We start from the raw sequence: 26145 nt of genomic DNA, 5'->3' as shown, positions 1-26145 counted from the left end.
AAACAGGAGTAAAAGAAGGAAATGGTGATGCTGCAGGTCTCCAGATATTTCTTTTTGCTCTTAGAGATTAAATGGGCAGTGTATTTTCAAACAGGCTTTCAAAGCATAGTTTTACGTTAATAAAATGAACTGTAGACCTTCCACTGCTCAAACAGCCAAGTGAGCAGGAGCAGAGCATGGTTTGTGACCTGGGGCAGCAGTGCTCCCACTGGTTCTTCACTCTTTTCCCCAGTGCGGCCTTGGTGCCTGTTGAGAAGCACTTCCCAGGCAAAGCCCAGTTCTGTGGCAGGGTGAGAGTGTGGTGGAGACCATCCCAGTTGGCACTTTGGGTGTGGACACCCTTTTCTGGGGGGGAAGAGAATTGAAAGCCATGGAAATGATGCAGGTTGCCCTGCTTGGCTCAGCACCAGAGATTTGTTCTTGGCTTGTTCTCTGAGCAACTGTAGCCAGGAAGACAAACAGGAAAAGGGCTTGAAGTACTACCAGAATTTGTTAAATCAATGGACAGGGAAAACTGTAAGTGGTTTGCCATTGGGAAATGAAAACAGAATCCACAAGCTCTGATGGTAAGATCCTGAACCTTAAATTTAATTACAATAATGTTATTTTTTTTTTACTGGGGCTTAAAGCAATATACAAACATTATAGGTTTGGCAACATTGAAGTTTGTGTCTTCCAGATTCAAAGTCTGCTATCTGGCTTCTGTGCCAGATTTACTTCTGGTAATTTCATAAGATAAGTAATTTAGGCAAGAAGACCCAGCTGCCCTAACAAGTTGGAGTACTCATTTCATTCTGTGGTATTTTGAGTTCACTGCACACAGAGTTGATCTCACAGCCTTTCTTCAGGTTCAGCTGGTGCTGCTTTTTGACTGCAGGCCATCTCTTGGCTCTGAAAAAAAGTTTGCTAAAATAAAAAACCGACTGTTGCAGACCTGGAGCGTAAAGTCCATCTCTTTGAAAGAGCAAGTAAATGATGCCACTTTGATGACTTCAAATAATTAGTTTGGTTTTCTACTGATCCTAGAGATAATTCTTTATCACTTGTATAGTTCAAAATGAGGTCTGATTCAATTTTACATCTCAGCTCTGCAGCTCAGCAGAAACCCAAGTGATTTTGTTCTTCAATGAATCCTATAAATCAATATTTTCTATCCTGAAAACCAGTGTGTTGATACACAGAATCTTGTAGTTATTGATGTGTGTATCCAGAGCTAGATTATTTACTTTTCCTTCCCCAAATTCCATTTTTGCCCCAGTGTTGAGTCAGGATTAAGGAGTGCATGTGCATGCTTATATAGCTAGTTCTTTTTAATAAACTCGGTGCTAGAGGTCACATTTACAGGCTCAGTTTATATGGTAATCTTTAAAAACAACCAGCCTAAGCACTGGAAAATGAGTATCAGGGGTTAGTCCCATATTAGCAGAGAAATAAGTTTGGTTTATTAATAGGTCTTTTTTAAGTCTCATTTCCATGCTCTTAGGTTTTCCCCTTACATAGGTACATGCCAGAGGAGTAATGGAGCGAGAGAAGAAACAAGCCCTTTTTCAGTTCACAGAACCCCAATTCTTTATTAATCACAGCTTGCTCACAATGACATACAGGAAAATAGCACTAATGAAGAGTAGAATATGCAGGCAGCAACCTCTAGGGGGGTAGGGACAACTTCAAAACTGCAGCTATTTTGGGGATGATGTGTTAGGTTTGGTGATACTGTACTTGGCACAAGCACCCTGTCTAGTCATTCCTCCTGCTTCAGCCCTCTTAGTCCTAGATGTCTGTCACTAGGTAGGGTTGGCTAACACTGAAGAGTAAAGGTCATGATGAATGGAAGTCAGCAGTGTCATAAAAAAAAAGGTAACAACTGGCTCATGGGTTCCAGGTGAAATATTCGGTAGCCTCTTGTACTATTACACATGTAATGTGGTAGCATCAGATAAGTATCATAGATCATGGCACCTACAGATAAAGCCACTTGATGCTATCTATTAGTTGCTCCATCAATAAATTTTCAAGTGGTGAATTAAGCTCACTTTACAATTAGCATTTGTATGGCTGTTTGGCATCATCCAGAATTTGTCACAGCTTGATGGTTACAATGTGCCTCTTAAATTTGTCTCAAACTGGTCTTGCTTGATTTCATTCTGTTGAACAGCTGTTGTTGCCTCTCACTTCAAAAAGCAGGAGCAACAAACACTCTACAAGGCGATTCAACCTCAATTGTACAGCACAGTGCAGAGTCCTGCAGCATAAGTTGCATTTGAAAAACCCTTTTAAGAGCCTTTTGTCTTGGACAGCTGAACGTAAAGTCACAATACCCGTGATCTAGTCACTGTTTCAAGAAAGCTTATTGATGGCAAAGCAGCCTAGGTTATTAGGCAATGACTGGTCTCTAGCACCATAGAACTACTACTGACCTCATGGTGGGTTGGAATGAGAAGTCGCAGGGAATGGAATTAGACATGAGGTGCTTCAAATGAACAGACCCAGCAAATTCAACCGAGTGGAAATAGACAACATCAGAAGCCTGTTACAGGACATGTAAGATTATGAAATAACTTGCATAATGCAATAATTGTATTTTTTAACAAAAATGTAAGTATTTACAAAATAAGATCCAAGTTTTTTAAACATCAAGCAAATCATTCTGCAAAGAGACCGCATTGTTTTTATTTTTTTGTTTCTTTTTTAAAGTTTTTTATTGAGTTCTTGATTTTTACCTTTTTTTAAACCACGTCATACATTTCCCATACTTATATCTCATGATCCATAATAATATAGGCAGGGGGAGTTTACTAATGGTGGGGATGGGTCACATCCACCATTGCTGTTTTCAGCCAGACAGTTCCACCTGGAGCTCCTTGTTTCTACGGACCTCTGCAGCATGCCTCTCCTGGAAAACATCAAGAAGGGAAAAATCAAGCCTTTTTCTCATTCCATCTGCCTAGGGAGACTCATGCTGACAACCTGTTTAGGTCATGCATTGATGCTTGTGCAAAACTTGTTTCACAGCACAACCATCTTTAGAAGAAGCAACAGAGGAGAGGTGTCAGCTGGCAGCATGTTTTGTGCTTGCTTTCTACTCCTGCTCTGGAGCTCAGTCTTTTATCTGATATGGCCTTATAATCCTCAGCAGTTCATGGAGTTTCATTTAAAAGGGCCACATAGAGAAGTGTTGCTTGCAGCATATAATGTGCCACATGCTCACATTTACCCTTTGAATTCTTGGATATTAAACTAAATATAGGGAAGGATGAGTGAGGAATTAATTGCCTGCACATTGTATGTTACTTACTCTTCTGTAGCACTTAGGAACTGTAATAAAGATCCAAGAACTTAGTTTCAATGAGATAAGCCAATCTGAATGTCTCAAGCATCTCCTTAGTCTGAGAACTGGAGCTACCTGTCCTCTTGATTCTTCCTCTGTCTCTGCCAAAGAATACCATCTATTGCACTGACTGAACCTGTGAATCAGTCCTTGAAAGATCTGTAACACTGAATGCCTTCTATTTGTTGCTTGGTGTTCCTATTAACTGCAGTATACAGAAGTTACCTCTGCAGTAGCTGCTAGACACCAGTACCTTGGGGCACCCACAGCCCTGTGGAACTTTGGAAGACTTGGAACCAGTTATCTCACTTATTTTTCTGTATATTAAGGATTCACTTTTGATGTTGGCAAGTTATGTTTGTTTTTGATGTTTTGGTGTTGGCAAAATTATATTTTTTAATTACTGGTCAGTGCAAATGTTTCCAAGTGAGTTATTGTCATCTTTCTTCAGAAGTCTTTCTTGGGTTTCATGCATATAGGCCAACACATTTCTGTGGAAACAGAGTTTAACAGTCTGTTAACATTATCCTCGGACAGAGACATGCGTCAGCTGTCCTTCCCACTTCCTTTTGGACCTCAAGGATAACCAATTTGCTTTTCCCTTTGTTTTCATAAGGTCTGGGTATGTGCCTGCAAAGGAAGCTAAATGCAAAAATGTCAAGCAATATGGGTATAGTTCTTAAGCTCAAGAATTATCTTGTTTACATTTTTACTTGTAACATCATCCTTTGACTCTGTTTCTTTCCTACTCTCAAAGATTTTTGTTTCCATCAAAGATGTAGAGGTGCTTTTGAAGATCTCCTGTAAAACCTCTGAGGGCTGTTTACTTTAGCCAATTTACTAGTATATTAAAAAGTTCAATATTGAGAGAAACAAGTGATCACTCATGCAGAACTAATTATTTTTTTTTATAACATTTCTAAATCTTTATTTGCATGTTTCTCTCTCTTGTGTGGAAGGTGTTTTTGGAAGAGGGCATAACTCATTCTGCATCTAGGGTTTGTGATTCCCTGTTTCCTCTGGCTGCACCAAAGATCTCCATAGGAAAATTTACTGTCTTCCTTGCAAGACTCGTGGAAAGACAGACCTCTTTTGCTGTATATGAAAGAATTTTTTTCCCATAATTTTTCATCTTTCTCCTCTGAGAAACCAAGAATTACAGACATAGGACAGTTGTTTGATTTGATCAGAGCCTTTTCTCAGAAGCTGAAATCTAAACACAAATGACTTTTCATTTGTTCACAGAACTTCTTAAAAGCTAGAAAGCCAACCATTCTCTAGAGACAGTCCAGCAAAGGGCCATGAGGATTAAGGAGCATCTCTCAGTCTTTGCCATGAGGAAAAGCTGAGAGAGCTGGGACTTTTCAGTTTGGCAGTAGCTCAGGGAGATCTTACAAGTATCTATAAATACCTGAATGAAGGGAACACAGAGCCAGGATCTTTCCAGTGACATGATCAGGGGCAATGGGCAAAAACTAAAACCCATGAGGTTTCCTCTGAACGTCAGGGAACGCTTTTTCATTGTGAGGTGACTGAGCTCTGGCACAGGTTGCCCAGAGTGGAATTGGAGTCTTCATCCTTGGAGACATTAAAAAGCCACCTGGACATGGTCCTGGGCAACTGGTTCTAGGTGGCCCTGCTTGAGCCTGGGCCTGGACCAAATGATCTCCAGAGGGCCCTTCCAACCTCAACTATCCCGTGATTGTGTGACTGTAGCACTTCAGTCCTATTTCAGAGGGAGTGGGGGTTTAGACAGGTAGCCCTGACTTAAAAATAGCTCAAGTGTAGCAACTGAAAAAAGGACTATGCACAACATCTCTGCAAAACATTGATTAGATTCTCCTCTCTAGTCTAAGGTAAGGAGTGATGGTGTGGTTACCTTCTCTTGGAGGCGTTCAATAAGAGCAGCTAAATTAGCTTCACGGTTTTCTTTGATCTGTTCCATTTTCAGTATCAGCTTTTCTTCTGCCATTTTGCTGAAGTTGTTGTTCTCCTCCAAAGCTTTTTGAAGCACTTCTCGCTCATGTTCTCTCTTCTCTGCCAGATGTTTCAGCACCTGGGCCTCCTGGGACTGGAAAAAGAGATGCAGCTGAGAGGAAATACTCATGTGGAGCAAAGCATGTTGCCATGTTGCCAGGGAGCACAGTATGTTGCCATAGGGCAAGAGTTCCCTGAGTGTGGAAACTGTAAAGTTTGCTTCTCTTTTTTAGAATGGTCACTTTGTGACTGAACCGGGTTAGACTCAATAAAACAGTGTTTGGAAGCAATTGTGGATAAATGTGGGGGTACACGCCTGAGGCAGCAGCAGAGAGATGTCCAAGGCACTTCTGTTAACAAGAAATGCTCTTGTGCTGCTGCCCTGGCTGGCCTGGATTACTGCAGTGGTTGCTCAACCCCTGACAGCTGCAGCCTCTCAGCTATAGGCCTTTTATCTTTAGAGATAGGGACCTGGTGTTGAAGAAATGTACAGAGTTAAAAGGGAGATTACTGATGCAGGACAGGTGCAATTTTCACCCAGGTTGTACTCTTCTTTCATGTGCTTGAATAGTTAACAACTGGCTTGGAAGTTGTTATTTTTTTGTTATTTTATTGACATGAAAGACAGGTAGCATCAATTCAGACAATGTTTTTTACCCATTGCACCTATATTTGGTTTAATCTCACTGATTAGGAAGGGCGAAAAAGTGTTTTATTGCATAGGAAATAACAAAAATTTTAGTTTAAATTTTTATTTTTCAAGGAAGATAAAAACTATGAGTAGGAATTAAACAGATCCAGTCTATGCAGTCTATGCTTAATATTGTGTTCTTCCTTGTTGAATTGTGTCACTTCTCAGAAGCGTAAGGTATGTTATTTATATTAAATCAAATTTCTAACAGGAAACCACTAATCCTAGGAAAGAAGCCAAAAGACTTGCAGCATTGGGCCCATTCTCCAGTCAAATCTAGTTGAAACGACAGTTATTTGGAAAGGATAAACAACATCATACACTTTTGGATAAAATAAATAAGAGGCAGCATGAGAAGAAACAGAAAAACAGAGAATGAAATAATGTGTCGGGAGGCTAAATGCATATTTGAGTGCTGATCCCAAGGCACTGTTGCCATTGTGACCCTTAAAAATGAGTTAGTTTAAGGCCTAAATTAAAGGTTTTAACCATTAATTACAATTAGTGGTAATGAAACATTTTAAATTCTATCACGTGGCTTTAAATGGACTGAAAAAGGCTGCAATTCTTTTGTATGAGCAAGACCCCACTAGGAGAAAACAAATATTTTAATGAAAGCAAGATATGCATAAAGCCAAATGCACTGACAAGGCAAATTAAGCAGATGCTAGAAAAGGCTGCAAAGGCCGGGCAGAACATCTTGCAGCAAGATGTTGGAGTAAAACACATCTGGCTTGGCAAGGCTGTAATGGCTTGCTTGAGATCATAGGAGAGAGCCACTTCCATCTATCTTTATCACTTAATGCCTTTCACCTCTGGCCTGGAGGCAGGTACAGCCTCGTTTGTCAAACTGATCCCTGGAGCACTTGCTGGTAGGAATAATCTCCTGGAAAGGCTGGCACTTCCCAGCGACTCTTCCTGGCTCTTCCCTCCCTTACAGCATATCTGAACAGAGTAATAGAGCAAACATTTTTCATGTCTTTGCCCCTGTTGTGCCAGATGAAGGATGTTGCAAATGGGAACAAAACCCCTCAGACAGATGAAGCCAAAAGCAGGGTGAGTTTCACTGGTGGAATATAGAGGGATGAGCCAAAGACAAGTGGAGCTGGGTAAAGAAGGAATTTTGTATAGCAATTAAAAAAATCATAAAAGCCCCATAAATTTAGTAAAAATGTCAACATTTTTAATAATAAAATAAAAGTATCTTATTTTGAAACAAAATATTTGATTTCAGATACTTAGTATTTAACAGTTCTTAACAGTAGATTATTTTACGATGTAAAAAAGTTATTTAAAAAAATATGATGCAATGTAAAACTGAAATAATGAAACATTTTCATCTCTTTTTCCCACTTGTGGACAAACCTGAGTGGCCCAGTTTGACCAGTGCTTGTGAAATTATTCTGAATTTTGTTTTTAATTTACTGTTCAACGACAATCTCTCGTCTACCTTTGGAAAAGTTATGATCATTACATTTTGTTTGCTGATATGAATTTTGTGAACCCTTTGCTTAAATGATGTAAAAGTAATGGATAATTGGAGAACCCATCTCTCTTCCTGTTGAGAGTTTCAATAGAAAATACACTATTAGACTAATTGTAATGTCCTTTCCCATGAAACATTTCAGAAGAGACTTGTTAATTTGAAAGGCTAACATTTCATGTTGTTTAAATACACATATACAATGTGTTATAAAAGCAGATCTTTTGGATTTGGAAAACAATTTTCAAGGACATAGCCATGCACTAATAAAAAATAAGATTTGGACTATGCATATAAGAAGCATTTGCTTTCAATGGAGGTTGTGAAATGCCTTTGAGACTTTGAGGCACCTGTCCATTTTTCAAGATTTGTTTTCTTTCATTCAAACCCTTTGCCTTCTGGAAAGACTTTATCATAAATCCTGGAGAACAGTGGAAAATTAGAGCTTCATATCAAAGTACACACATTTCTGGATGTTGTGCTGGCAGACAGTACATTCAAAAGTAATTTGTCTTCTAATTCATGATAATGAAGAAAATCCTTATACTCTAATTCAGTATTTACTGGATGCAAACTGTGTTGGCACAAGAAAGACACTGCTTGAAAACTGAACCAGTCCTCAGGAGCTGACTGTAAACCCCTAATGCGATTTTCCTTTTCAATATGTCTTTAATCCCATATTGTAATGAATTTTGAGAGAGCAAAATCACTGGTACCCAGGACTGCTTCAAAATAAAGGAACCTCCCTCCCTGCCACAAAACATCCACAGGACAGAGTCTCATTTAGACTGATGTCCCTTCTCTAATAGTGGTGTAGCCCAGCTGTCAGTCTGCCTGTTTCCCTGGTGTTCAGACCATTCTGAAATCCCCTTATGACAATTCTGGAAAGTGGCTGCTATGTGTTTGTACTGGATTGTCAAATGATTTTCTGTTTCCAACCCATTTGGCAGCAGAACTTGGCCACCCTGTCTGTTCAAAGTCTACTGCACATCCAGAAATGGGTAAATGAATGACCATGGATACCCAGGGGAGCTGGGATTAATAGACTCCCTTTGTTGTTTGTCTTGGCTTTTAAATGGCTCTGTTTGGACACACACAGTTCCAGTGATGCAGGATTCCAACATACATAGGAAGTTTTTATTTCGAGTTTATTTTCAATGCTGTTTGAAGTGCTGGAAAGGATACTTTCAAATCTTTGATAGTTCTAACATAGCTGTAAGCCTCTTATGATAAGTGTTCCTTATACAGATGTAGTGAGAAAATGAAAATAAAAAAAAGCTGTAAATGAGATGAAAGATAAAGAGACTAATAAGGAGAGAAAAATATGAAATGATGGAAAAACAAAAAGCAGTATTCAAGGGAGAATATTCAGAAGACTTCTTAAATATAACAGGGCATAAACAATGCACCTCCAGCTGCAGCATCTAATGTTACTTCATAGAATCAAAGAACCATAGACTGTCTTGGATTGGAATGGACCTTAAAGATCATCCAGTTCCAAGTCCCTGCCATAGGCAGGTACATCTTCCACTAGACCAGGTTGTGCAAAGCCCCATCCAACCTGATGTGGGACACTTCGAGGGATGGGGCACCCACAGCTTCTCTGAGCAACTTGTCTCACTTTCTCACCACCCACACATTAAAGAACTTTCTCCTACCATCTAATCTGTCTCCCCTCTTTTAGTTTAAAACCATTCTTCCTTGTTCTATCACTGTCTGCACTTGGAAAAAATCACTTTCCCTCCATTTGAAAAGCCCCCTGAAGGTACTGAAAGGCCGCAAAATAATGTGGGGACACCAAAATGTTTATCTGTTAATATTTAAATATGTAAATATGGAGGAATAAAAATATTGGAGAATATTCCTGGTACAGATGGCTTTGCTCCAAGAAACATACTGATATGCTAAAAATGCAGGCAAACTCCTGTGATGTTCATGTCATATTTTTAAGGGACCATGTGCGTCTTCATTTTTCAGAGATGAGTGGTTTGAAAGGAAATCCACATCTATTACCTAGCTGACCAGAGCTAGATGCAGACAACTAAACACTCATGTCATGAGCAAAATTAGTTATGGAAACTGGCTTTAGAGATACAGTGTTTAATTATTACTCACAGGAAGAAGATTCTCCTTATCTGAGTAAGAGGTGCTTTATTTTCTCACATCTATCTATCATCTATCTATCTATCTATCTATCTATCTATCTATCTATCTATCTATCTATCTATCTATCTATCTATCTATCTATCTATCTATCTATCTATCTATCTATCTATCTATCTATCTATTTGTCTGTCTATCCATCTATCTATCTATCTATTTGTCTGTCTATCCATCTATCTATCTATCTATCTATCTATCTATCTATCTATCTATCTATCTATCTATCTATCCATCTTTGTTTGACAGATATAGCCAAATACTGAAGTAATTGATATGGAGAGAAAAGTAATCCTTTATTGCTCTTAAACAAGAAATGGGTTCAGAAAACTGCTTTTAAGCTGGGAATTTCAGCTTGAATGCATTCAACCTCGGATACCAGTACCCCTTGTTACTAGGGTGTCTAAGACACACAACCAGTCATGAGTGCTCCTCTTTTACAATACATTTGTTCACTGATTGGGGTTTTTTTAACAATACAGTTGTTCAGAAGAAGTGCAATAACATTGGTATTCTTCAATATACTTCAATATTCAATATACTTCAATATATATATATATATTCTTCAATATTCTTCAATATACTTCAATATTCAATATACAATATATGTGTATCTAAGAGATACTGTTAAGGGAGATTGTGAAGACAGGAGGAAAGGCTCCTACTGAAATGTAAATGCCAAGGTGAAGCCTAGGTATGGTGACTTGAAGTACTGACGTTTTCAGGGGAAGGAACTGAGGCTGGGATTTTTCCACATAAAAAACATGAGAATGGATGCAAATTCAACTTATCTCAGAAATCCCCACTTGGCAGGAGAGTCAGACACATATGATCTGTAACTGGATGAAACTCTGCTTCTAGTGAAGCTAGATGATGAACAATTTTGCTTAAATTTAGGTGAGGATCTCTTTTTTAAATTTATTTTTGTACAGTCTGCCAAATGACCTTTGGGGTGTGGAGTAAAAAAAAAAAAAAGAGTCCATCCATGTTGTGATTCAAGAAAACTCAGTTTCTCTTCTTCAACTGGCACAAAATTGCTGCTCTTGTGGTTGTGACCTGTGGGAGTGAACAAGGCATGTTGGGGGCATGCAAGAGGTGCCACCTGAGCCCTCTGCCTTCATGGTCTGCTGTAGTCTGAGGCCTGGCATTATAATGTTAATGAAGACCAATGTCAAATTGTCTTATGGTTGTTCATTAGTGGCAGAGCCCGTGGCAGACTGGGGAGAGAATGTTTGCCAGCACTGGGATGTACGGTCATGGCTCCATGTGCTCCGAGACAGACCCTGGTGCCCAACACCAAATCCTCTCCTTGCTGGTAGCAAACATCTTCCTACAGCCACACATTCCATAGGCTAATGGGTTTTTTTTTGGATGTGGAACTGCAGTTTCTTGCAGTTTTGTCCATCTTTTGTAAAACTTAGGAGTGAAGCACTGCATGTAGACTCACCATCGTGTAAATCAAAATGTGACAGGAACATCTGTTTTCAGTGCTGATTACACCTATTGCTGGGAACTTTACATAGAAAAATGCTTCATGCTGTATTCCTTCTCCACACAAGCACAGCTGAGGGCCAGCAGCAATAGAAAGGGAGATCAATATGTCATATTAATAAGACATATGACATAAGACATATGTCTTGTACACTGCCTATTCTCATTCTCATCCTTCTCTCCTTAATATTTGGTGGGAAAGTGTAACAGAAATGAGATGGAAGAAGAAAGCTCCACCTTTGACAGGGAAGGTGTGCATCCCTTCTCCGCCTGTCACCTGGAGCAGCAGTTTTGCAGGTGCCATGCAATGTCCAGGGAGGAACATTCATCACCCAGCTCTGCTGCCTTCCCTGCCTTGGCAAAGCCCCATCAGCCTCCTGTAGAGAGCAGTAAAACACGGGCAGCCAAAGCAGAGATGGATTAAGAGTACCCAGAGCCGCCTCTGGGCTGTGGGGCTGGCTCAAAGGGGCAGAGTTGGATGCTGAAGCCAACACTGAGTGAGGTCCTGATGCTGGCAGAGGTGCCCTGGGCTGGCTGCTGCTGTGGGGAGCACAGCGAGCCCAGCCCAGCCCAGGCTGCACCACAAGCTTGTCTTGTGGCATTCCCTTGCAATGGCATTAAAAACCCATGAAGCTGTAAGTCTATATCCAACAGCAGGAAAGTTAAAAAAAATAAATGACTGTTTTCCTGCATTCTTTGTCACACTAAGCTCTAGGGATAAGCTTGATTCAATTTCATCCCAACACAAAGCCATTAAAAGGATTTGATTACATACAGTTTCTCTCCTATAATCCAAAGTCTAGTAGAAATGCACATCCCTTTAGTGTTTCTTTTTTTATGCTAGTAAGTAAATTTAACATAGGCAATAAAAATATATAATTTGACATATGCCCCTTGAAGTCTGTACACCACTAGTAATAACAGCTGAACATTCAAGGCCAATGGGCAAAAATTGATAAATGTTAAATATTCTGTAAGAAAAACTTCTGCTGCATACAATGTCACAGTGCTCTAATTTCTCAGCTGAGAATGATGAAAAGATCTTTCTGATTATCCACCAAGGTATGAAAATATAGCACATATGTTCCAAAAAAAAAAAAAAAAAAAAGGATAACAATGACATGCTGCCAAGATGATTCTATAAATGGAAAGGACAAATCTGTGACTAGCCCAAATGGGCTTTGCTATGTAATGCAAAACGCAAAAAAATGCGTCAGGTAGAGAAAAAGGGGGAGAAAAAGAAAGAGGAGTCCTCTAAAAGCTTACAAGGAAATAAACAAGAATTAAAAACTGGAAAAAACATAAGCAGGAGACTGTAAGTGCATGTATTGCTCTAGATGTTCTCATGAGTTTGAAAATTTATTAATGAACACCGCCTAATTAACAGAGCAGAACCTAATTCCTAAGCGATATAAAATTCATTAGCATTTTTTATTTAAAGAAGTCAATTCTCGTCCATTAGTTATACAGGATTTTAATTAGAACTGCACTGGAAGGACATGATCTAGAATGGCCATGCCTGACATAGACTGAAAAGTATGATAATAACAGCCATGCTGGCTTTCATCAAAAGTCCATCTGGTTTGTCTAGCAGCAGAAAGTGGAAGAAGATTCTGAGGGAAACTAGATGAGGTTGAGCAAGTCTCTCTAAATTTCATCAGTTAGCAAGTTCCATATTTTTTGAGTCACAAGTTCCATTCACATAATTTTCTATAAGGAAGTGCTCTATTAATTTTGCTATTACATTTTTGACATAAATAATATTTTAATAACCTCTAAATAGTCTGTGATAACAAATATACCTTGAATAAACAATACATGGAAACATGATTCCTTTTTGAAATTGCTGTATGATGATTTCTTTGAATGTTTTGTCCCCTTTGGATTGTGTGAAATGGAATATAATTGTTCCTATTCATCTTCTCATTACCATTCATGACTTTGTAGACTTCTATTTTATCTTTCATCTGTTGTCTCTTTCCAAGCTGAAAAGTGGACTATTTAATTTATCTTCTTATGGAAGATTTTCTGTTCCTGTAATTGCTTTTTTATCCTTTTCTGCACTACGCTCTTTTTTGGGGCCAAAATGAAATCAATAATTGAGATGTGAGAACACCGGGGATTTTAACAGTGATGTAAAGAAACATTTTGCTCTGTTATTTGTTCTTTTCCCAGAAATTTCTGCTGCAATGCTTATGTGGAGGATCTTGTCTATTAAAATAACTCAGTTATATGTTCATTCAAAATGAATATAGTGTCAAGGGGAAGAAATGGCAGGTGCCTATATTGCTATCGCTGATTACCAATCTATTGCATTATGAGTTGTTCTTTAGGAAGAACAGTAATGAAATCAATGGAATAAGATCTCTGAAATGTTCAATTTGTATTTTCCATCAAGTATACTAATAATATCGAGTTTTTAAATTGCTGTCATTTCATTCTGTGTCTGTATCTTGGGCATTTGTACTTGGCACAGAGGAACTTAATGGACTGAGTTTTTGGGGAATATCATAACTTGGGTGAGTGAGAGCTCACCCTTCTCAGCAGGTGCTAGTGCAAACGGAAATTCCTTTGATATACAGTCATGTCCTCTTACTGAAATGAATGTTCTGGCAGAAATATTTGTTTGAAAGGAATGATAGTGCTAATGGGTGTGTGCTAGAACCACAGAGTCATTGTTAGCTAGTTTGCAAGCCAGCAAAAAGGACAAAAGTAGCAACACTGCAGTTCTCATCTAGATGAATTGCTCAAATTAGTGAGGCCTGGAATAGTCAGGTTTCACTGCAAATCCAGACTGAGTGCCAGGTTTTAAAGACCTGTCAGTAATCCAGACCTACTGACTTCAGCAGACTCATAACAAACCACACACAGAGTAATCATTCCTTTGAGGTTCTCGGGAGTGACCCTGATCTGGTCTGACAGGAATGAAAGAGAATGGAATTGCTTTCCCTGGATCTGATCCATGTGCTATCTGTGACATAGATGCTGTCCCTGAATTTCTGTATATGTTTTTGACGACATCAGGAAAAGCTCTGTTAACAGCAGTTTTATCAAGAAATCACATTGTTTAAAATAAATAGATAAATAAATAAATAGATTTTAAAAATAGATAAAAAGCTTAAGAGACATATAAGCTTGTTTCATTTTCAGAAACCCTCTACCAGGGACTCCATGGGCAGGTATAAGGGATTTCTAATGCCTGTTTAACTGTGCAAGCTGCTTTGCCACAAAATAACATTGATCTCCTGGGTGAAGGACACATAAAATCCTAAAATCCTAAAGCTTCTGCGGATCTCCTTTTGTGTGTCAGAAAGAAACATGAATTAACCAGGACAATATATTATCAATTTTGATTTTTCTGTGGTCATTGCAGCCAGTCATGACTTCTCTGAAATGGTGCAACACCGCATAAATGCTGTGTGTATATAGAACACTGATGATTTCCAGACTGGCAATTCAGGCTGGCTATGGTGAGTGTCATCTTCTGCCTTATCTGATCTGGAGTTTGTCTTCTACTCTTTGTAAAAAGTAAAAAGGAAAAGCAACCCAATTTAGCACTGACTTAGAAAAAATGAAGGCCTCTTCAACACATCAGTCATGATGAAAGCCAAATAAGCAGTTGATGGGTATTTCCAGCTGCCTTTGTGCCAACCTTTGTGAAAAAGGTGTAACAACTCTTCCAAATGGTATGTGACAAATTTAGTGATTATGAAACAGAGCTCTACCATTATGGGCAGGATCATAAAGAGGGGAAGACAGTCTGTGGAAAACCCTAGAAGGCCAATTTCCATCACTACTGAAACTGCTAGAAATGCCTCTTAGCATCTGGCTATGCTAGTGTCCTCATTCAATTCTGTGTGAATGATCCCAAACTCACTTTGTTTCTCTATATTGCACAAATAAGACATTTTAGCTGCCTTATACAGACCCTGTGAATAATTTCCACAGACACTACAAGGAGTCAAAATCTGGTATCTCACAGAGCATCTGCTTGTATTGCAGATCTGTCTCTTAGACACAACAATTGCACTGGTTTTGAGCAACTTTACAGATACCTTGAAAGAACCACTTAGTTATGTTCACACAGTAAGCAAGCGCATTTGAACCCACTTGGCCCCTGTCTGAAGCTATGTCTATTTTGTGATGCATGCTTCCCCAGCATTGAAACCAGTGAGGCTTGTTTACAAGCTGCTGAAAGGAAATGAACTCATTCATTTCTATAAACATATTGATGATTTTTGTCTGTGCAGGCTACCATGAGACAGTGATGGCAGTGGAAAACATACAAATGGACAGGAAACTCGACTGCTATTCTATACACTAAATCATGTCTAATTACTAGCATTTTATTTTAAGGAAAAATACCTTTCTCCTCTCCTCTGCAGCCTCCAGCTTTTTCTGGATCTCCTCAAGAGAGAGTTCTTTCTTCTTTGGAGAAGCTAAAGTTCTTGGTGCTTCTGAGACTGGAGATGGCGGCTTTAGGATCAGTTCAAAGGCCTGGCCTGAGGCACGTTTGTTGATTTGTTTCACTTCCATGTCTGCAAAATAAGGTGGGAAATTGTAAGTCCTTCAATACACCAGCAGTATGGAGGAGAGAAGCAGCACTGATATCAGAGTAGGATCAGAAGCACGGACAAATGATTTAGCATTTTTGCCTTGGGCGTTTTAAATGCAATGGCAGATTATAGGCTGAAAACTGTTCTCGGGAGTACATTCCATTTTATCTGTAACAGCTTAATTATACCATAATCTCATAAAGATAAAAATTTACAGCAATTCTGGAAGCTTATTGGGGTTCTGTGCCATTTAACACCCCCTGCAAGCAGTGCCCAAGCTGATTAATTTTTTAAGCATGCTTTCATCTTTTCTTCATCTTCTAGGGAATTATGCCAGCTATGAAAGCTGTAATTCTCAAATAGTGAGCAGGAAAAGAACAGCTCAGTATGAGAGGGCTAACGTTAAAAGTTTAGTTAGATCCTATTAGGAACAATATCCAGCATCAGGGTACTGCACACTCCATAAAAAATTATACCCCAAACCAGCAATTGTTAAGTCAGTAAAAGATCCACCAACTAACACTATGGACTAGGGGGTGATGTGAGTGGTTTCCCAGCACTAGCACATTTTCTGACCTGCAGGATGATTTCCAGCAAGCATCACTCACCATCATATTTATAGATGTTCATGTTGCGAGGTTCCGGGTAAAAACAGGAGCAGATCAGCGAGAGCATGGACAGCTCCTTCATCTTTTCCTTGTAAGCTGAAAGGAGAGATCTTGTTAGCATACTTCACTTCCCCAGCTCCTCCTTAGTGAATCTCTAGCTGAGATGAGTGGCTTGGGACCAGAAAGACTACTCTATCACCCACCTGGCAGACTTCTCTAGAATATTTACTTTACTTATTTATTTACTTATTTTATTTCTTCTCAACATTGAACCTTTATCAAATCATAAATGAGATCCTCAGAACTGCAGAGGTGGCTTCTGGTCCTCTACATGACCTCAGCCTTGGGCATAATGCAGGCACTCCTCTCTGGTTTACAGAAAGTGAATCTGACTACCAGGAAATGCATTTAGCATTGGAAGAGTGCCATGACTCCACTCTCCCCTGGCAGGTGGAGGGACACAAAGCTCTTACAGTTTCTCTGACATGTCCAAATGCAGTTGAGAACAGCTATGAAAAGCTGGCCATATATTGCCATAGGCAGATGCTAAAGACATTATTTTACAAATGAAAATGTCAGCCAGGAAATTAAAAAATAAAACCAGAAATGAAGATATATTTATCAAATCATTTGCATAATGTCCTTAATATGCTTAACTACCTGAAATAAAGCTTTTCCTTCTTCACTTAATGGCCAAAATATGTGGCTTTCACACTCAGGTCTAGCCTATATTAGCTGATGTAATTAATACCCTTGTAATTTACCTTTATGGTGCTATCTTTGCTGACTTTATAATGCCTGTAGGCCCCAGTCATGAACTGAGGAGGCACTGGTCTAAAAATGCTGATACCAATACATCATCATTATTCATTGTGCTGTGCTCACCCTTCCTAACTGCTTGTAAGTAAGAAAAAGTCTTGTACTTGGTGCCTTGGCAAGCCAATGACAGAGCCCACCTTAGAGGTGGATCTCCTGGGCCCTGGGGCAATACCCTGTCCACTGCCCACACTCCACCACCCAAGGATGTTGAAGGCAGGGTGCTTCAAAATTCATCTTGGCACACACAAACCCCTGCTATTATCAGTATCTACAGAGGCAGACACCAATTTGCTGCCAGCATGTGAAAATGTGGCTTAAAATATGTGTGACTCAAAGTATTGTACTTAATAGACTAGATCAAATTAACCCTTGTTGCAAAAGGAAAATCAGATGATCCTTTGATCTTCAAACTGTGGATACATATGAAATTCTCAGTCGGCCTCTCTCATGGATGCTCTTGTGGTTTTGATTTTGCTTTTCCTACTGAGAAAGAAACCTGTCATTGATGAGGGCTTGAGAGCCTTTGGGTGCTGCTCGGAATGGTGGTATTTGAATAATCCATGGTTCAAGAAAAAATTTCCAGCTGCCAGTAAAGAGTTAGTTAATTTAATTAAGCCCTGCACAAGGGCCTCTAATCATGTACCTTTAATAACTCACTTAAAGGAGATATAGCTTTTCAGAAACCATTGGTAAAGGACAGGATTTGAGGTGAAGAGTGTACTGAAGACTTTGCTTTCTGTGAACTTAGGCTGTCACAGAAGCTTGGTCTTGACACAATTTTGGTTTGAAACCTAAGTACCAACTTGCAAAGAATAACCCAAAAATCTTCCGAAGAGAAAAATCATGTCCATCTGATGTATTTTGAATTATGAATAATGATAAACATAATAAATTGTTCACTTAGACCTCCATCCAACAAGCACACAGGTGTGGTTTTCCAGGCTTTTCTCTGAGGAGGGCTTGCCCAGCCAGCAGCTCATACTGTGGGAATTATGTCATTCCCAGCAGCAAGGTTGGGGAGTGGGTGCACATCAAACTCTGGCACATTGCTAAACATAGAGAAAATGGACACTGGGCTGTGTGTTAAAGACATGGCCATTGATGATACAAGCAGAATCTTGTAGAAGATCTGCTGAATCACAGCTAAAATATATACTTTGAAATATCTTTGTAGAAAAAGGCATACAAAACAGCATCCTAGGAATTTTGCCTTTTGGAGCCTTTGTTAATATTTTTTATCTTTGCTTGACATATGTTCTTCTTTCTGACAGCACTTAAAATGATTAGAGAAGGGTGTGTTTATCTCCCAGCTTGCCATCTGCAAAGCACAGCAGGAGAAAGGTAAGAACATGCTCAGCTCTCTTTCCTTCCGTGCAATAGCTTTACTGAAAGCATGCTGGCAAAATCATTGTCTTAGTTCATTCTGGCCACTGGTAGAATTAGGATGACTTTCCATCCTTTTTTTTTTTTTTTTTTTTTTTTTTTGGTGATATTGATTTTAGTCTGCACTTGCCCTAGAGACTCCTTCAACCATAGCTGGAACTTGGCTTGATACTGACAGAAGTTCTGGAGGCCTCTGCTGCCCTGGGAACCACACAACTTTCCATGGTGGCAAACACTGGTTTTCCTGTAGTAGACTTAAGGGCTGAGGGTGTCACACACCTCCTCTGGTGTCCACCATCAGCATCATGATGACATGTCCTCCTTGATCAGGGCTCAAGAGTAGCAGGAGCCCTGCTTTGTTCAGCTCTCCTTTTCTTAAACATTTCCTTTAAACGCTTAATGTTTTTCAGCTTAAAAACATTAAGCTGAAGGCAGTAATGTTAGTCCAGTTGGTGGTCTGATTAAAGTGGATGGCCCATGTCACACAGGTTAGACAGGGAGATAACTGTACTTTCCCAAACCCCAAGGGTTAGTGTTTTAGCAATGGGAGCCTGTTATCTCGAGAAGTTTTTCTGTTAAGAGAGCAGCACACACCGACCAGACAACCAAGAGCAGAGCATTTGTGCAATCTGTACAGGACCTCTTGTGCAGCCTGAAAGAGGCACAAAAATTACCTGCCTCGAAGTGGAGCTTTTCAAAACCCTTGAGGACAAGCAGTGATTGCAATGAAGTTTATTTTCCAAATGTGTTTCCACTGGCTTGCTAATGATATCCCTCCTTGTGCAGTCATGTAGGCTACATATCATTCCATTAACTGTGCAAGTTAAATGAAGGAGAGTAAATGATGGTAATCGTAATACTACAAAAGCTTTGATAGGGAAATTGCTAGGCAAGAACAATGTTGACAAAAGATGGCAACAGAATCTTTTTAGTTATATGCAGCAAGATCTAAATGTTTATATACATTAAGAACACTGATTTTTGCTAAAACCAGAAGAGAATTCAGTATTAGTATTTCTTGTAGTTTTGCTGTGAACATACTAATATTCATAGGTCTCAAATTCTGGAACTGTGTGATTATTCCAGAACCTCATCTACCTTTTGAGAATAAACCCCTTATATTCAGATTTGCAGAGAAAGCCTTAGAAATACTATCAAATACCCCTAAATCTTTAATACCTTCAGAAAAGAATGAACTCGGATGGCTTTGAAACTCAAGAATTCATTATTTGTTTTTTCTGAAGAAGTCCCAAATGTACCTTAATATTATTGTTTTCAGCCAACCTCACCTTTCCCTCAACCTTCTCATTTTATTTTCAACAGCTGTATTTAGAAACTGTGAAACTACTCCTTCTATGGAGTGAACATCCATGCTCCTCCTCTGTGGGCTCTACTTGCTGGTCCAGGTAAGATCTTCAGGGGCCATTTAGGGGCTCCAGTTCTACAACTGCATGAGCAAGAAGGGAAGGACAGTGGGACTGGACCTCTGGAGGAAAACAATTCAAAGGATTTCTTTCCCATGTTGTATAATTTTGGGGATCTTTTCTTTAGGCTAGTCTGGTCCCATGGCTTGAATGACCATTAGAGCCTGGGACATACTAGATATACTGCTAATACACAACTTCCAGTTTCAACACCTATCAGCTAAACTTGTTTGTGCTCCCAGATTGCTCTGCTGTGTGAATGAAAGCGTGGTCAGCTGGGGTGCCTTGATGATCCTCTTTGAAAATGCTCTACTGATCTCAAATAATATGTTTATTCAGATATATCCTATATTCCTCTGCTAATGACAGAAAAGTAGCTCATTGCCAGTCCTGCAGCTCACTTGCCCACCAAATGAGGCTGCTAAGGCAGAGTGCTATGGCTGCCATTAGAAGTCAGCAACCACTTATTTACTGCTGGGAGAAATAGGAAGGTTAAGGAAAGCACTTCTAAACCATTCCTGTCTGCTCTCCTCTGTTATCCAATAGCTATTAGGAATTTTTTACGGTTTACACTGCAAAATGAAAAATCTGTCCTGACTGACAAGGCAATTTGGGTCACATTTTGTTCCTTGGCAAAGCACAGCTCAGACAGATTGCTGTGTCACAGCAGACACCATTATTAATAAGCAAGACTATTTTTAACACATGAAGGGAGAGAGAAAAGTGTGAATGTTACTTATAATTAGCACCTGATGAAGGCAAATGTGTTGATTATTTTTGCCTTACGAATCAAGTCCACATATAAGAAATGTAATTTATACACACATTAATATGTATATATATTAATCACATACATTAATACGTATACATTACATATATTAATTTGTAATGTTACTTGTGTAATTACTTGGGTAATTACTTGAGTAATATGTAAAATACCGCTTGCCAACTAGTTCTTGAAGTTCTGCACCTGGAAGGAAAAGGAAACTGGCACATTACCCATGGTCAGAATGTGCAACCCATAACATAGCTCAGACCTGTGCTCCCTTGCCAGAAACCTGTATGACAGCTGCTTTTCTGAGACTGAGCTGAAATTCTGCTTAGTTTTCTCCTCTGGAAGACGTTGAAGCATTAAGATGTAAGATTAAATATGAAACACAGGTAGAGAAGATCTATCCTTCATATGGATTTCTGATGGATGTTATTGACAATGTGTTTTTTTACGAATATTATTTTGGTAATGCTCCCTCTGGGGTGCTAGAGCTTTTGGTTTGTCAAAGCAATGCTTTAAGTCATACAGTTTTGGAAACACCAACAGCCACACTCTGTTGACCAATAATATACAATTTTATTTTATTAATCCATTTTAATAATGTGCTGCATCCTTTTCTGTCAAGCAAGATGATGTTATATAATCCCAACTGTGTTGTTTCCCCATAGCTGGTGAGGTATTTGGGGAAAGTTAAAGGATGAGTGTGGCTAAAGTGGTGGGCTACTACTGGGACAAGCACTTGGGACTGGAGAATTAAAATTCAAGATGGGGCATGAGTAGTATGGATTCCAGGTATCATTTAGTTTTTGGCATATCTGACGTCTATCAGCCTGGGACTCACTTTATTTAATGTTGGCCATTTACATTATTTATACTATTTACAAGAGATACTTTGGAGGAATCAGGAACGTTTACTTTTTAGTCAAGGGAGAGATTAGCACTACCAGGGAACGGTGGTCTCATTCAGATGTCTTAAGTTAAACAAATTAAGTTGTTTTAGGACCATTAAATCTGTCTCCACTGTCAGGAAGCCTAGGGACGTTTATAGGCTTATGGAGTCATCAGTGATGGAGAGAAAGAAAGCAAAAGCCCCTGCAGTAAATATATCTAATCCAACCCTTATGCTCATGTCAATGAGTGACATCTCATTTTGGTGGCTCAGATAGTAGGGGCTTATTTTGTTACTCTCTGAATGCAAAATAATGCTCACCAGAGTATTAAATTGAGTCCATATCACAACCTTAGGTATACGTGTGCTTCTCCAGTTTCCCCAACAAAAATAAAGTTACTTTACAGTTTAGGGACTCTTTAATGCCCTACAGTGCTCACCTGCTTCACTGTAGGGAAACGTGGCACAAGGCTCCCACTCATCTGGGGCCATTCTTTGGGGACCAAGTCTTTAAAATTGTACTCTTAATATAATGCAATGCAATTTAAGATAGAGATGAGAATAGAGTTTTGGTTATGTCCCCTGTCCCTGATTTTTTTGGTATTTCTATATCTAGGCAATAGAATAAGCAGGTTGTATGAAAAAGTAACAAGAAACAGAAAACAAGGAAAAAAATTAGTTAACCAGTGAGTTTCCTCTGTCAACCATGACTCTAGGATTTCCTACAATATGCCCGGAAAATGAGAAAGGAAGAACTTGGGACAGCTCTAATCTGCCTTTGTGGCAACTGGGAGTCTGAAAAAATAGTTTTAGGCATTAATTTCTGTAACCCTCATGAATGTTCCTGGGTTTTGTCAGAAATATCAATTTTATTCTCTCTAACATGAGACCCTTTTAATAAAAGTCTTTAAAAAGGTTTGGGAGGGAATCAAGCATTAGTGTCATGCATAAAAGCACAGAGTGGCTGTGAAATCAGGGATCATCATAGCATCAGTTCTTCAAAATACACAGAAACCCCAACCTAATGCAAGCAAGAGATCTGACTTTCAGCTTCTTATTAGGACTGTGTCAGACTGTACCAATGAACCTTGTCCTCTAGGGCAAGGCCTGCCATAGCATTTCCACAGCATAATTTAGGTGACAGCAGAGGATCTGGCTGGAAAACCCATCCCATGGAATGCAAAAGAAGCTGTGTGCTTATGGAAAGAGTATCCAGTAATGGTTTTCTTGAACCTCTAGTGCACGGACACAAATGCATGCAAACATGCAGATTGGAGAGTGGCACAAGTCTCACTAAAAATTGCTCCTAATTTTACAACCTAATCTATCACTGGTCATGACTATGGCTTTTTGGACTACTTCAGGTACCATGTCTGTAGTTTTCACTTACTGTGCATGGTTAGAGTCAAATGTCTTCACTTTATAATGTCAGAATGTTAAAATGTAAAGTTACTATTTTGTATTATTTCAATGTATGTATTTTTCATTGCTGAAACAATGAGAAAACCCAGTTACTGAACCCTGACTATTACAGTCATCTGTGAGAAGAGTAAATGGGACTTCTTTGTCAAGCTAATGCAAACCCATTTTCAAAATGAGATTTTGATGTAAGGGGTTTTTTGAATTTAAAAAAACAACAACTTTGTCATGATTACTCAAAACAGACACTGTTGCAGATGCCTTGTTGTAGTCACATTGTGCTTTCTAGTCACTGAAATGAAAACACACACATTTCCTTCTAGCGTGGAAGGAATACAGCAGACATTTGCCTGTTCAGATCCTGTTGGTGCACTCACGGTCCCACAGCCTCACCACACTTCATGCTGGTGGAAATATGAAAATATACAAGACAAGAAAGCCATGGGCTAGTTCCTCCTTCTTCAGTTCTGCAGAATGTGGTCCATAGCAGTGGCAGAGCCAGATGCTGCACTCCCTTCTGAGTCACCCTTTTGCAGAGCCCACGCATCATGCTGGCATGAAGAAGCCCTTGGCAGTTTGGTTCCAAAAGCCCTCTGGGACTGAGGGGAAGGCAGTGGAGCCAGTACTAACATAGAAGACTGTGGCCCTTTTGAAATTTGTTTGAACTTAAGAGAACTTCAACCACGGTGAAAACAAAAAATCCAGATTTTTTTTCCACAAGGGAAAAACACAGCTTTCTTTAAAGTCTGCTCTGCCTTTATAAGGCATCCCTCCACCATATTTCCCTCTGTGCCTCTACATCCCATCTGCCTGCCCCCAGTTTTCTTCCCATAGAGCTTTCTGTGTAGGAAAGAATGTAAGTTACTAAAACAGAGTTTAAAAACAATGGGGAGGATGAAGAGTGAAGAATGAACTTAATGGCTACTGAAGTCCTAAGACAGCTTTATTTCCTGCTGGTTAACTGAACATAACTGCTTAATTTTTGTGCAGTCAGAAGTTCAAACCCTGTTATTCAGATGATTTGGCAGGATATTGATGTTTAAGATGCTGACCTTACACCTACCTTCATAAGAGGCCACCAGAGACACAGATAGTTTCTGATTATCATGTAAGTGTGAAAGTCATGCAAACATCAAAATCTGAAAATTTTTAAGGCAGCCCCAGCCAGGAACCATTCTGCTATCTGCTGTCTCCTGTATTAACTGGAAGCAAAAAAGACTGTGGAAATTCAGGTATGGGATGATTTGAACCAAAGTGATTTTCCTGAATGTGGACTGGATGGAAAAAGTGAATAGGCTTTCAGCAAGGACCAGGAGGAAAGCAGCAAGACCAGGACAAACTAACCTTCCTTATTTGGCTCACCGTACCTGCTCAAGAACTGTTGTTGGTTTTGTTCCATTCCTGCACCTGGGGCAGTTTCTTTTGACTGGCATTGTAGCAAAGCTTGGCTCTGTCATGACTTACAGAAAACTCTGTTTTACTTTTAGCTGAGGACTCTTGCTAGAGTAGTAGTAAGGATTCTCCATGTATTGCTCTGGGTTTGATTCTATCACTAACTTTACTGTTCTCAAGAAAAATCCCTGTCTCCTGATTTATCACTAAGAGTCTTGTATGAATGATTTAAGAAACTAAACCTTGAGCACTGGAATTTTTGAATGGGTGGATCTGCCTACCATGATTTAGTACTCATAGTGTGTAATGTATTTCCTTTGCATTGTATGCCTGAAGGGTTGTGACATACTCTTTCACCAGGACACAAAGACATTAATCTCTTTTACACTTCTGAGACAGGTTACATATAAAATGGTTTAAAAAGCCAGCTATTTCACTACAAAGTTTCCATTAACATAGCTTTGAAGATCCCTCCTGGTAGGCACCACTGAACCATGATGTCCATATCTCCATGCAGGCAAGAAGCAGTGTTTTCAGGAGTCCTGACGTACATGTCTGAAGGCCAGGGAAGCAGAAGGATTTTCAAAGTCTCTTCTCAACACAACCACCCCAGCCTTGCTGTATGCAGGTTATTTTGTCTCAGCATTGCTGAGATGGGGGGCTTCCATAACATCATAACTTCCATAACTTGCCTTCCATAACATCAGCATAGTGGAGTTTGCTTCAGGACTTCCCTGCAATAGGACAACCCCAGACTGCTGATCCTTCCCTCAGAAGTGGACGTGTATGCTCAGGAGCTCCCTGAGCTGAGCTGTTTCCTGTGGTGCTTGGCTTGGTTCTGGGGCCAGGCTGGTGGCTGAAGCACCAGGGAAGGATGAGCAAAGGAGCTGGAACTTCTTCAGTGTCTTTCTAAGTGTGGGCTGGGGAGAACCGAGTTACAGATTGGAAGCTGCCAAGCCTGCAAGCAGCCCACCTTCCTTCAGCAGCATGCAGGCTTCAGCCACCACAGCAGCAGCATGTCTGCAGCTTGGTGCTGAACCGAGCAGTGGTGGGAAGTGAAATTTCAAGTCCTTGTGTTGAGCACTCCAATCTCCTCTGGTGCTTCAAGCAGAGAACCCAGCAGCATACCCAGGACCAGCAGGGATGGCTGCTCCCTCCCAGTATGCTCTAAAGGTCATCTCATTATCACTTTGTGGGAGTATGCGGGGGCCCAGCTGAGATCTGCGCTACTTTCTGTAAAAATGTGTCAGATGCAAACACCCTATGCCAAAGAGCTTATGCTGTGAGAAAGAGAGGCAAGGGATGCTGGGGGAAAAACACCACCCAGACATGAAAAAAAAAAAAACCAGCCTTGGGTGACAGACCTATTCTGTAGGAAAGCTTCTTGGGGAACAGAGCTCTCCTGAATTCTGTATAAGTGACACCTCTTTGCAAGTGCTGCAGGCAATACAGGTGCTGGCTGGTGAGACAGCCCCTTGAGGGAGGATACAAATCAAATATGATGAAATAGAATGGCAACGGTTTAATCATGCAGCCTACTATGATCAAAGAGCATCTTCCCAAGGTATGAATCACACTATGGGTTCTGTTCCAGCACAGTAAGACTGGGTTACTAGAACAGGGTGTGAGAGAGCTGGCTGCCAGTATTACTTTTATTTATCTGAATCTCTCTGTCATCCATGTGTGTTTGGAACAGGGGCACTAATTTAGCTTTTCCTGGTGATGTCTTCAGAGGCTTCCACTGACTTCAATT

At 39.8% G+C, this 26145-nt stretch overlaps 1 protein-coding gene across 1 annotated transcript in view; it reads right to left on the bottom strand.

Annotated features, from left to right (window-relative positions):
* Nucleotides 1–1543: 1543 nt before the first annotated feature.
* STMN2 (stathmin 2) overlaps nt 1544–26145 on the bottom strand; it is a 39552-nt gene continuing 14950 nt past the window's right edge. The window contains exons 2-5 of the mRNA XM_058831759.1: nt 16295–16390; nt 15496–15668; nt 5208–5399; nt 1544–2893 (exon numbers count right to left, since the gene is read on the bottom strand). Of these exons, the coding sequence (XP_058687742.1) occupies nt 2834–2893; nt 5208–5399; nt 15496–15668; nt 16295–16390 (521 nt within the window). The 3' untranslated portion in view covers nt 1544–2833. The remainder of the gene's footprint in view (nt 2894–5207; nt 5400–15495; nt 15669–16294; nt 16391–26145) is intronic.

The sequence above is a fragment of the Poecile atricapillus genome, chromosome 2 (assembly GCF_030490865.1).
Source record: "Poecile atricapillus isolate bPoeAtr1 chromosome 2, bPoeAtr1.hap1, whole genome shotgun sequence".
NCBI classification, from domain to species: domain Eukaryota; kingdom Metazoa; phylum Chordata; class Aves; order Passeriformes; family Paridae; genus Poecile; species Poecile atricapillus.
Note: the sequence above shows the minus strand (reverse complement) of the source record. Positions and strands in the feature narration are given on the sequence as shown.